The sequence below is a fragment of the Ctenocephalides felis genome, unplaced genomic scaffold, assembly GCF_003426905.1.
Source record: "Ctenocephalides felis isolate EL2017-DRISC unplaced genomic scaffold, ASM342690v1 CF-g0.4_SCAFFOLD_03571, whole genome shotgun sequence".
NCBI lineage: Eukaryota > Metazoa > Arthropoda > Insecta > Siphonaptera > Pulicidae > Ctenocephalides > Ctenocephalides felis.
In genome coordinates this window covers 7,978,102-7,991,129 of record NW_020539725.1, presented here as the reverse complement: position 1 = coordinate 7,991,129, position 13,028 = coordinate 7,978,102, and the positions used below count along the sequence as shown (strand labels likewise).

Here is a 13,028-nt window from a genome sequence, read left to right as displayed (position 1 = left end):
TGTTGAAAAATATTGGTAATATATGATAATTATGCTTATTTATTCAATCATAAGATTTGCACATTTGAACATATTCATGTCAATCTACTCTTAACTTCAATGAATCTAAATTTTATAAGAATTTATTAGCGATTAAATCATTATATTTTTGTCTAAATAAGTTAAGACTTTCTCTAAGTTGTCTGGAACCCACCAGTGAGGGCTGGTAGATGCCGAGAGAACTAGTTGGTTGCGCATGGCAATCGTGCCTTGAGGCAAATTGCTGGAACTTCCCATACCAAAAATTATTGTTTTATCAAAAACGATAACATTTTTGAAAAAATTTTACTTCGAAAAAATTAGATTCTTGAGAAACTACAAATTTGACAAATAATTACTTTTTTTGAAAAAAAAAACTAGAAAAAATGTTCTCTTTATTTTGACATATTTTGGACATACTGACTTTTTTTCAAAGCAATCATACTGCTTTAACTGCTATGAGTCAAGCGCGTCGCCGTCTAGTGGATAAACATTGGTACGGAACCCATAGGAATGTAAACAAATTTATACTTATTGTTAAAATCTCTATAAAAAATCTGATAATTTGATGTGCATATGTCTAATGGTCATTTTTCACCATCAAATGGCTTTTTTTTTTTTACTTTTTTTATTAGATCTCCGAAAACGCTAGACCTGCTTTCGTGAAAATTTGATCATTTCTTCATCTTGTCAATACAAGTAAAATTTTTTCTGAATTATTAAAATCTGACTCTGACACTCTCCGTTCTCATAAAAACTGAGTTTCCATTTTGGCACTTTTTGCCCCGGATCTTCGGAACAGTTAGACCTGCCTTGCGCCAAAAACTAATCAGCCCGTCTCCTTATCAATACAAGTCGAATGTTTTTTTGAATTATTCAAATCGGTTGGTCGGTGTTCCCGAAATCGTCGACGAAAATTTGTATCCTCACACACACCCACACGCGCGCGCGCACACACCACACTACAGTGGCGGATTAAGCTGTTTGCCGCCCTAGGCCCTATCTGATCGAGCGCCCTTCTAATAGACAAATGTTCACTTTTTTAATTAAACTATACTTTTATTCTAAATCCTAAATACAATTAATACTTTGGCGTAAAGTACTCATTCATGCTCATTTTTACGTTTCCAGACATTTCTGAACATTTTGGTATACTTTAAAAAAAATTGATGTGTGTGTATGTATGTATTATTTATTCCATAGATAAAAAGTTCTGATTATAGGAAAATACAGAACAAAGTTCAAAAATTGCAATTCAGTTTTTGAAAGAACCGATATACTGGTTACCAAATAATTAAAAAACAATTACTTGTATTAACGGAATGAAGAATTACCTAATTTTTTGGAAGGCAGGTTTATCGGTCGGCCAGCCGTTTTTTTGTAATTAGCAGAAGAGAGAAAAAATTCGTCAACGTTTTACCCCACAATGTTTAAGCCTATTTTAAAAATTCAAAAATCATTCGAAAGATCTTGATTGGAATCGTATTTATTAGTTTTTGGTAAAAATCGGCCGGACCGATTAGGTTTGCGAGACGATCGACCAAGCCGGTTGTTTGAAATTAGCATAAAAAAGCAAAAATATTACGTTTTTGCAATAAAGCCAGAAACCGATTTTTAAAATTAAAAAAAGATTTCTAAAAGATATCAATCAGAAGTCAAAAGATTTGACAATTTTAAAAATTCATCAAAGTTTGATAAAATTTTATAGTCAAAATTTGTGTTAAAGACGCTTTCATGATGTGATAAATCAGAATTTAATTTTCAAAAACGCCTGAACTAATTTCACAATTAAAAATTCATTGGACTAAACTCGATAAATAGATATTCAAAAATTTCGAGTTTTTTTTTTAATTTTAAAATAAATCGATTATTTGAGAATTTTAGGTATTTAATTTTCTCAAAGTTTTGAAACCAGCAGTGGACTTGCCTTTTCGGAAAACTAATCATTTATTCATACCATTAAAATACCACGAACAAAATATTTTTTGAGTCATTCCAAAAGGATGATCTGTATTCTCAAAACCTTCATACCACTTTTTCACTTTCTGTTCTGCGCTATTATCCTAAAAAATGCTAAACCTGCTTTGGCATAAACAGTACGCCTCGCGGTCAAAGCCAAGCGAATATTTTTTGATCATTTATGTCGATTGATCCTTTGCAAAGGATCTGATCTAATCTACTTGAACTATCTAAGTAAACTTTAAAAATTAAAAATCTTAGTACGGAGGGTTCAAAATATTAAAACAAAATTTGCAATAATTAATATTTTTTCATAAAAAATCTGATAATTTGATGTGCATATGTCCGATGATCATATTTTAATACCACCAAATGACACTTTTTTGGATCATTAAAATTGCTGACAATGCTCTCGCAAAATTTTCGATAGTTCTTTATTTCGTCATACAAGTAAAATGTGTCTTGAATTATTCAAATCGGACGCTCCGTTTTTGAAAAATTGATTTGGCATTTTTTTAACTTTTTGCCCCCTATTCCAAATGGATAGAACTGTCTTTGCAAAAAACTAATCAGCACGTCCTCCCAATATTATAAATCAAATGTCAATTGGCAAAAAATTGTAACCGCACAAACACATGCATACATCCATTTTTTATAAGGTATGTCAAAATGTTTATAGATCTTGAAGCGTAGAAATATATAAACAATTTTATTTACGATTTTTTGGGATTATTATAACTTAGCCTTCCTAAAGTTGAAAAAAATGCCAATTGGTGGAAGCATACCAAATTGTCAGATATTGTAGTTTAATTGTCAGGATTTAGTTTTATTCTACAGGCTATCCTTAAAATGAATTGTCGTGACATTTTATCGAGTTTAAAGTTTTGACATTCTAAAAAATTTGCCGCTCCCTAAATTGTGCCGCTCCCTAAATTGTGCCGCCCTAGGCCCCACGAAGTAATGCCTAACGGTGGTTTCTGTGGGGACCAGAGGCAAGGACAAAGCGGAGGTTTTAGTCGGTATTATACCAGGGCGGTATCGAGTCCGACATACCCAGACAGAAGACCGGTCTGGGATGCATAAAAGCATTTCCTTCGCTATACAAAAAAAAAAACAAACACACACGTACATCCATTTTTTCTAAGGTATGCCACAATATTCAGAAAGCTTTGAAACCTAAAGAAAATAAAAATTTTTATTTTCGATTTTTTTGCGATTACTATGACTTGCCCTACGGGAAGTTAACAAGATCAATATGTATGTTTTAACTGTATATATATATATATATATATATATATATATATGTGTGTGTGTATATGTATGTATATATGTATATGTAAATATATAAGTCGAAGCACAGGACCAGGAAGCTTGGAAGCAGAAGTTTTGAAAGGAAAATTCATAAAAACGAATGTAATGTGATTAGTGGTAATTAATTAATGGTAATAAAATGGTAACGGGAATAATAAACACGGAAGGGGTAGGAAATCGTTGATTTTGAGATGCTCTCATACTATGGACCTGTTTTCGGGCAGACTACTATTTATTATTACTTATATGTATATACAGTCAACCTTCCTAGTACGTGACGAGATCGTTCCGCGTAATATGGAAATCTCGCTTTAAAAAAACTCTGATTTAACGTACAAACCAGGTTAATTTACCAGGCTAATTATACTTATTGGATTAAAATAGGTATATAAGGGTGCGATAAAAAAATAAAACAAAATCGAAAAATTTTTAGGAAAGGTCGGTCCAGCCGTTTCCCAGATACACAAATAGTAGAAGAGCCAGTGAACTATTTGAATAACCTGTTTTCACACAGCTAGAATTTTTTTTAATGATATTTTATTATCGACCCATTAAGAAAGTACCATTCTGGCAGTCATTCCGCGGTTGCGTCATCATCCCATCAATTTTTGAAAATGTCAAAAAAACAAATTTCATAACGTGCTCCCAAAAAGCTCAAAATTTGAGGGTGCATTTTTTTAACTGTTTAGGAAATATATGCTATCAGCCATCCCATTCTGACGGTTGCAAGGGTCTGCCAGTCGAGTATATAATGCCATACATAATCGGCTAAACCCTTGTATTTAAATAATTTATACGCCATTTTGAAGGTCTTTTTGAAAACATTCGATATACCAAACATCAAATTTGTATCTCACCATATGGCCGAGATATCATTGAAAGTATGCCAAAGTGGCCCCTTTTTCAAACTCTATTTTTGGCGTAACCATAAAAGATATCGAAAAAGAAACTACGTGATTCTACTCACATTGGCTTGGACCACATAATGTATATTAATATATATGCTAAATAATCATTTATAAATATAAATTTTATAATAGAAATAAAATTTTTTTTTAATCTCTAAAAATATTTTTTTTGAATATGAAAAATAATTCTGATTTTAATTCTAATTCCAGCTAAAGTTCTAAAGCTTATATACGTCAAATAAATAACTTTAACTTTGCAATTTAGTTTATATAATTCTTATAAATATTACACTATGTCCTTCATTTTAAATTCGATTGATTAAGTTTTATTTACTTTTCTGTGAACATATATAAGTTTCAGTATTCATAATAATCTATTTGAAAACATTTAATTATTCTCGAATATTTCATTACGGTACGGAAAGTTCCAGCAATTTGCCTTAAGGCACGATGCCATACACCACTAGTTATTTATTATTATTTCGTTCGATAAATTATTATCGATATTAAATATGTTAAGAAATTTATAAACATGATCAATATCCTTATCTATGATCAATATGTATCTCAGGTGTGAATTTTGGGATATAAGTGTGCATACAAGTTTAGGATTGAGAAACACCTTAATGGGACAACAAATAATCATGGAAAAAATATCTTACAAAGCCATTTTGCAAGAGTCTCTAAAGGCTAAAGAACCAGAAGAAGCTATTTTAGCGGACATTGGGTAATTCTAATTGATTTCAGTTGTATTTTAAACCCTGTTTTTAGTTCATGAATACTTTCTAATCGAATTTGTGATTTGACAGTATAAGCATTAAAACAACGACCACAGCTTGTTTTATATTTTCAAAAGTTTCACATCTAATAACGTTTTCATTGATTATTTAAGCCAGCGGTTTCCAACCTTTTCTTCCTTGCGCTCCCCTTTTGAATGAAAAAAATATTGCGCCCCCCATTCTGATTTTTCTAACAATTTAATTTAAATATACTTAATATAACTGAAATTATGCCAAATAATATACAATATTATAAAAATATACATACAAACATAACTATTTATTATAAGAATTTTCTGTTTCACATAAGTAAGATCTCATAAATGGTAATAATATTTCTAAAGCATTATTTGTCAAAGTAGGAAAATCGTCCTTTACTGGTAACCAAAACCCAACAATATATTTTCGTCCTGAAACATCTGCTTCAATGTGCTATCACTAGATAAATCAATTATCATTTTCTGCTCTGCTGTTGAATGACCAAAATCATCATGTTTCTCAATGACAAATGGATTTCTAATCCATTCATATTTGGACGTAATTAGATAAAGTAATGCGAAAATTGGTTTCGTAGACTAGTCATATGACTGATATAATAATAAGATCTTTACTTACTTCTATTTCATCAGTAACACAAGTAATTTTAAAAGTGGGAAACATGTTAAAGTTATAAAGTTATTTGATACTAGCTATACACAGTTCTAATTTTCTCATAAAAGCCGTAATCTTGTCTTTCTGAACAAAAGCACGAATTTGAGATCCTTGCATTGATTTATTTAAATCGCTAAGTCTTTGAAAAATATCAACTAAATACGCAAATTTTGCGAGAAACTTTGTGTCCTAAAACAAGATTGCTCCGTCTCTTTTGTTATCAGCAAGAAATATAGCAATTTCTTTTTTGAGCTCAAACACTCTTACAAGTACTTTAAGTATTTTGCTGATTTGTTTTTGACACTTACTCAGCATTTAAAAATAATATTTTTGAAACAGCTTCGCGCCCCCCTTGGAACGGTATGGCGCCCTCCCAGGGGGGCGCGCCCCACAGGTTGGAAATCACTGATTTAAGCCAATATTCTATAAAATAATTTAATGAAATCTTTTACAAAAAAGAACAGTAAAATAAATTAAAAATTAGTCAATTAATCAATATTAAATTGTATAAAATAAGATTGTTGCTAAAGTAACATTATAATAATAAAACCTATATGATAATTATATTAATTGAAATTGTAAACCTATTTATATTATTATTAACCATATAATATTTCTTATTGTTCTTAAAGTTATATGAATACATGATATTGTTTTAATATTTCAGGTACATGCCGGGGGATAGACGTGGTGCCGCTGGCGTGGATTCTTCAATGTTTTCCCACCTTAAACGCAATTGGCATTGGACCAGTGTCTCTTATGGTGGACATCAGAATTTCAAAAAAGAAGACGTTCATAGCGTTCGAGATGCTCAGCTGAAATCAGTGCAGAAAAGTGTATCGTTAAAAGATTTACCGTGTCACAAAAAAATTACTGCAGCCACTTTGCAGGTAGGCTTCATATTTTAATAATGTTGTTGCCAATAAATAATTGGAATAGCTTATTACTTATTAATTTTTTATATATTTATGCCTTTTTGCGCTATTAACTTCCCGAAGGAGAAGTTTGTTTTGATCAAAAAATTCGATTCGCTAATTTTATGTTTTCTCGAGGTTTCAAGCCATTCTGAATTGAATGAGACTTTGGAAAAAGTATGTGTGTGTGCGTGTGTGTGAACAGATTTTTTGCCGTAAATCGATGTTTTCTCAAAAACGACTGGACCGATTTCAAAAATTTAAAAGCCATTCGATGTATCTCGATGAGGACTATCCTTGTCAGTTTTGCGCTACGATCGGCCGAACCGTTTCTTTGCAAATCGCAGAAAAGTGAAAAAATTTTAATCCACGTTTTAGCCCGCAATTCTGACTCGATTTTTTTTATTTACAATATTTATTACAACTGTTAAATAAATATAACATTTAGTAATGATGATAAATAATAACATAAATTTAAATAAATAAGAGTACAAAGGATATAATTTACATTAAAATGATATCCGTAGTATGATTTAATATAAAATAAAAGCAAATCATTAAAAAAAAAAAAATTAATAAATAAAATAAATAAAATTTCTGAATAATAAAATAATACTAGAAAAACAATAAAATATAACAAAATAACAATATTAGAAATAATAAGATAATAATAATAATGCTAGCGTTTACAGATGGCTATTTATGAGATCATTGGGAATTTTTTGTTTTAGCCTGGTTGGGCGCGCTTCTGAGAATACTTTTTGTGCCAAATGATTTGGGTGTTCAATTCTTCTTTTATAGTTGTCTGTTTTTAACTTCCCGTAGGGTAAGTTATAGTAATCGCAAAAAAAATCGAAAATGAAAATTTTTATATATCTTTACGTTTCAGAGGTTTCTGAATATTTTGGCATACCTTAGAAAAAATGGATGTATGTGTGTGTGTGTGCGGATACAAATTTTCGTCGACGATTTCGGGAACACGGAGGAAGCGATTTGAATAATTCAAAAAACATTCGATTCGTATACGTGCTGATTAGTTTTTGGCGGAGGCAGGTCTAGCCGTTCCGAAGATATGGGGCAAAAAGTGCCAAAAACGGTACCTCAGTTTTTAATAGAACGGAGCGTCCGATTTGATAATTCAAAAAACATTTTACTTGTATTGACAAGATGAAGATTTGATCAAATTTTTATAAGGGCAGGTTTAGCGGTTTCGGAGATATAACGAAAAAAGTAAAAAAAAAATGCCATTTGGCGGTCAAAAATGATCATTAGACATATGCACATCAAATTATCAAATATTTTATAGAGATTTTAACAATAAGTATAAATTTTGTTTACATTCCTATGGGTTCCGTACCAATGTTTACCCGTTAGACAGCGACGTGGCGCTTACGCGCTTTATATTTTGTCTCTATGCATTTAAAACAGTACGATTGCTTTGAAAAAAAGTTCAGATCTTCCAACATATGTCAGAATAAAGAAAACATTTTTTTTTCAAAAAAAAAAAAAAGATTAAAAAAAAAAAATTTTAATGATTTTTTTTTAAATTTTTTTTTCAAAAAAAAGTATTTTTTTGTCAAATTTATAGTTTCTCAAAAATCTTATTTTTTCGAAGTAATTTTTTTTCAAAAATGTTAATGGTTTTTAAAAAAAATAATAATTTTTGGTACGGGAAGTTCCAGCAATTTGCTTTAAGGCACGATGCCCTACTTGCCTTAAGACAGAATTCCACTTACAGCTAGTTTGTTGAATTATTTCATTTACTGTCATCATGTTGCTGTCCTAGTGAATCAACCAGTTGGGAACGTACCTGGGTGCGTTCAGTGCCTGCCGTATGATCTTGTTCTGCACTCGCTGAATGTTCTGTATATTGTTTTTTTGGCGGTGCCCCATAGTTGAATCCAATAAGACAACACTGATTTGAAAATACATTTGTAAATAATTAGTTTGTTGTTTGTCGATAGTTCGGATCGTTTATTCAGCAACCAGTAATGTTTTTTAAATAGTTCATCAGTTTGCTGTTTTTTTTTTTGTCAATGTGAACTCTCCATTTCAATTTTGAGTCTAGGTGTATTCCGAGATATTTTACGCTATCTTTTACTGGGATTTGCTGTCCATTTAACTTAATTGTAGGGCATATACCAGTACGCAGCGTGTAAGTGATATGCGTAGATTTTACGCCGTTTGTCATAGTTCTCCATAAAGAAAGCCATTTTGTAGCAATATCTAGATGATCTTGTAATAGCTGACTCGATTTTAAAAATTCAAAGACCGACCGGCCGTTTTCTCGTAATATAGTGTTAAATTTTTCTTTTTCAACGATTTGTATGAGTTTTTTTTACGGTAGATACCATAGTCTTATAGATCATACTAAAATATTACGGCCCTACAAGTCGTTTAATTTTAAAAATTCATCAACGTACATAGTATCGTTTTTTGGCATTTGTCAAAATTAGACCTTCCATCGACGTTTGCTCAAAAACGCCTGAACCGATTTCAGAAATTTAAAAGCCATTTGATGTATCTCAATGAGGACTATCGTTTGTGCGACGATCTTCCGAGCTGTTTCTTTGTAATTTGGAAAAAAGTGTTAAACTTCTCGTCCACATTTAAGCTCATACTACCGAATCGATTTAAAAAAATCAAAAACTGTTCGAAAGATATTAGTTGGGAATGATACTGATTATAGTTTTAGGTGAAAATCTACCGAGCCGTTTTCTTGTAATTAACTGTTGAAAAAAAAATTTAAGCAAATTTTTATGAAACTTTGTTTTTGACGATATATATCATGGTCTTAGAGAACTTACTAAAATATTACGGTCTTACGACAAGTAAATTAATTTTAAAAATTCATCAAAGTTTGAGAAAATAAGTAGTTTTTTGGACGTTTGTAAAAATTAAAATTAGGCGATTTATAGATAGACTTGGTATAATGATAGAGTTATTGGTCTTAATGAACATACTAAATCATTAAAGTCTTACGAATACTGGTTCGATTATAAAAATTCAATTATGTGTAATAAATCCACTCGAAATACTTTTAATCCATCGTAAATTAATTTATTTATTATAGATTAAGTCGATTATTTACCCATATCAGGAAGTTCATGTAACTTGCTTCAAGGCAAAATACCAATACCAACTAGTATTTGTTTGTACTGGATATGGTTAATTCAATCAGAAGTTTTCATACGAATTTATTATTAAATATGCTTTAATTAAGTAACTTATATTATACATTCTTGAAGTTTTAGACTGATTACCAATTTATCTAATTATTATTTTAGATCGGTACCGGAATGTTAGTAAAATCAAAAAAACGAGCTGCAGTCAAAAAGTCTAGTAGTGTACCTTTCATTAAACGCATAGTAAAGAAAGATATAGTTCGTGAAATAGCTCCACGTAGACAGAGACGTAAACCTGCTAACTATGATGAAATAGACAAACAAGCTTTGCAGAGGATGAGCAAGTTGAGAGTAGACTGGCATCCCGATGAAGATAGGTTGCTTCTGCTATGTAAAGTTGGCCTGATGTATTTGTTTCCTAATTGGAGAAGTGTTACCATTTCTGTGTATATTGTACGCGATATTTTGCACAAGTGAGTACAATAAAAAGACGTCAGTGATAAAATAACTATCAATTCATATGCATTTTCAGAGTTACACACTCATATAATAAAACATCAAAAGCATGTCAACGAAGGATATTATACATAATGAAAAATCCACAGACAGAAAGTAGTGTGCGATTATGTTTAGAAGAAATTCGATGGATTCCAGAAATCAGTAAAAACTTTGGAACGGATTATATAAAAATGTTTCGTGAAAAATCTGTAAATCATGATGAATATGCAAATAAAGTGAGTTCATTATAATATAAAATATGATATATTTTTATATTGTGCTATCATTCTGTATGATTGTGAAAATCAATGTCAGTTATTATGAACTTTTTTAGGTAAATGTCCATTACGTTGAGTTGGTAACGGCATTGCGTAGAATATTTGGAGGCTTCAGTGTGAACTCAGGACCATTCTCTGGTAGATTGCCACGGACTATACACGAATTTCTAGAAAATTATAATATCAGGTACAATAATTTTAAATTGGTTTTGTAATTGGGGGTGATTTAGGTTTTCAGAAATGCAGACTTTATTGCATTTACATTATATCACATCAGAAGTATCTTGATACTATCATGATTCTGGAAAGCTTTTAATTATTTCAGAACACTTTCTGATTCGCAAGACAAAGACAAATATTCAGAGCCAAATACTATTCAAGACATTCAAAGATCTGTAATACAGTGCATAATTCATAGTTCTTTATGTTGTGTTAGAGATAAAACAAGATGGAATTATCAATTATATAACATATATAAACAGTATCCAGAACATTTACTCAGGTCTATGTTAGGAAAGCTAAGAAATACTTTTATGGTTTCAGTAAAAAAAAATGCAGCTAAAAGTTCATTGAAAACAGGTTAGTTGAAAATTCACGCACACACACACACACACACACATACACACACATATATATATATATATATATATATATATATAAGGTTGTCGTGACCGAGATTGTTAACGCGCGGACCGATGTGGATGGGGTCGCGCTTTCGATTCCTCAATCTGGCAATCTGACATCGAGCAACGCGATGTTCATTTTCAATTGAAAATATAGATCAAAGTATGTTTCCAATTGAAGATAAGACCATCTCGGGCACTGCGATGTGAAATGGAAATGGGAAAACTCTAACTAGTAGCGGCGCTAGGCGTCGGCGGTGTCGGCGACCGCCGACGGCCTCGCGCTTCAAGAGGCCTCGCAAGAGGACCCTGAAAAATTTTAATTATTTAAAATTTAGTTTGTCATTTTTATTTAGATTTTTCATACTGATATACGAGTAAAGAAGGATTAGTGGTTTACAAGCACTATCATTTTACTCTCTTATCTCTTATGGACAACTATCTAAAATCGTCTGTCATCACTGTAGATTATTAAATAAACTTCGCGCGAGACGGCTAATTTTCTGGTTGTTTATATTTGTGTGTTTCTTATAATGTAAAATCATAATTCCATTTGGGAATACAAACGAGAAATTATCATAACGTTATCCAAACTGTAACTAAATATTCGAGGAATAAAATTAATCAATGCTCAATAAAATTGATCAATAAGAAATAACAATTGTTTTAAATATTTTGAAATAAATATTATAAATACTGTTAATTTGAAACTAATCACTGTTTCACATTGTCAACATAAGCGATATATTTTTTTAAATGATCAATTCTTTGAAGATTCAAAAACGGCATTACCAAATTGATTATATATATATATATATAATAATAAAGGATTATTTAGCATATATTACTATACATTATGTGGTCTAAGCCAATATGAGTAGAATCACGTAATTTTTTTTCGATATCTTTTATGGTTACGCCAAAAATTGAGTTTGAAAAGGGGGCCACTTTGGCATATTTTCAATGATATCTCGTGAGATACAAAGTTGAAGTTTGGTATATCGGATGTTTTCAAAATGACCTTCAAATTGACGTATAAATTATTAAAATACAAGGGTATTGGTCGATTATGTATGGCAATGCGCCCACACCTTGCGCGTCGTGACTATTATGTACTCGTCTGGCAGACCCTTGCAACCGTCAGAATGGTCTGGCTTTTTACACATGCTTTCTGAACAGTTAAAAGAATACACCCTCAAAATTTGAGCCTTGTGAAAGCAAGTTAAAATTTTTTTTTACACATTCAAAAACTCGAGGGATGATGACGCAATCGCGAGATGCTTGCCAGACCGCCACTTTCTTAATGTACCGATAATAAAATATCATTAACAAAATTTCTAGCTTTGAGAAAACAGGTTAGTCAAATAGTTCACTGGCTCTTGGACTATTAATCGTTCAGCGCAGTGCATGAAAAATCCACTAACTCGTGGTGCATGGCATCGTGCCTTAAGGCAAATTGTCGAACTTCTCGACCGTAATTTAAAATTTATAAAAGCTTTAATGTATTTTGAAAATTGTGAAATAAATCATTTTTTTGAGAATTTTGAAATTTTGAAATTTCCTGAAAACTTCCATATTTTTGTAATTTTTTGAAAATTTTGTAATCCGTTTTAATGCGATCGCGCTGTGTAGTTGTGTGAAATATCAAAGCGTATAAGTACCGCGTCGCAGTCTAATGATTAATCATTATAAATTTTAGTACGGAACCAACAGAAATGTAATTTTTGCTTAATTAAATGCTTATTTTTTTGGGATGGCAGGTCATAAGGCAAATTGCTGGAATTTACCCTTTTGAATTTTTGCTGATTTTGCTTTCTGATTCAAATAATAATGAATTTATAAAAAGCTTAGTGAAAATATATTAATATCTCGAGTCTCTTATCCCTTGAGTATAATATATTATACTAACGGATGTGCCAATTTAATTTAAACGTAATCTGTTTTAGAATAAGATAAAATTAATA

The 13,028-nt window shown here is 31.1% G+C and overlaps 1 protein-coding gene across 1 annotated transcript; it reads left to right on the top strand.

Annotated features, from left to right (window-relative positions):
- Positions 1 to 8: 8 nt before the first annotated feature.
- Positions 9 to 10,729, top strand: LOC113385540 (general transcription factor 3C polypeptide 1-like). The gene is made up of 7 exons (XM_026623392.1): positions 9 to 15; positions 4,768 to 4,923; positions 6,294 to 6,516; positions 9,828 to 10,138; positions 10,198 to 10,399; positions 10,498 to 10,628; positions 10,672 to 10,729. Exons 2-7 carry the CDS (start codon positions 4,823 to 4,825, stop codon positions 10,727 to 10,729), a joined length of 1,026 nt encoding a protein of 341 aa, XP_026479177.1. The 5' UTR covers positions 9 to 15; positions 4,768 to 4,822.
- The last annotated feature ends 2,299 nt before the right edge of the window (positions 10,730 to 13,028 follow it).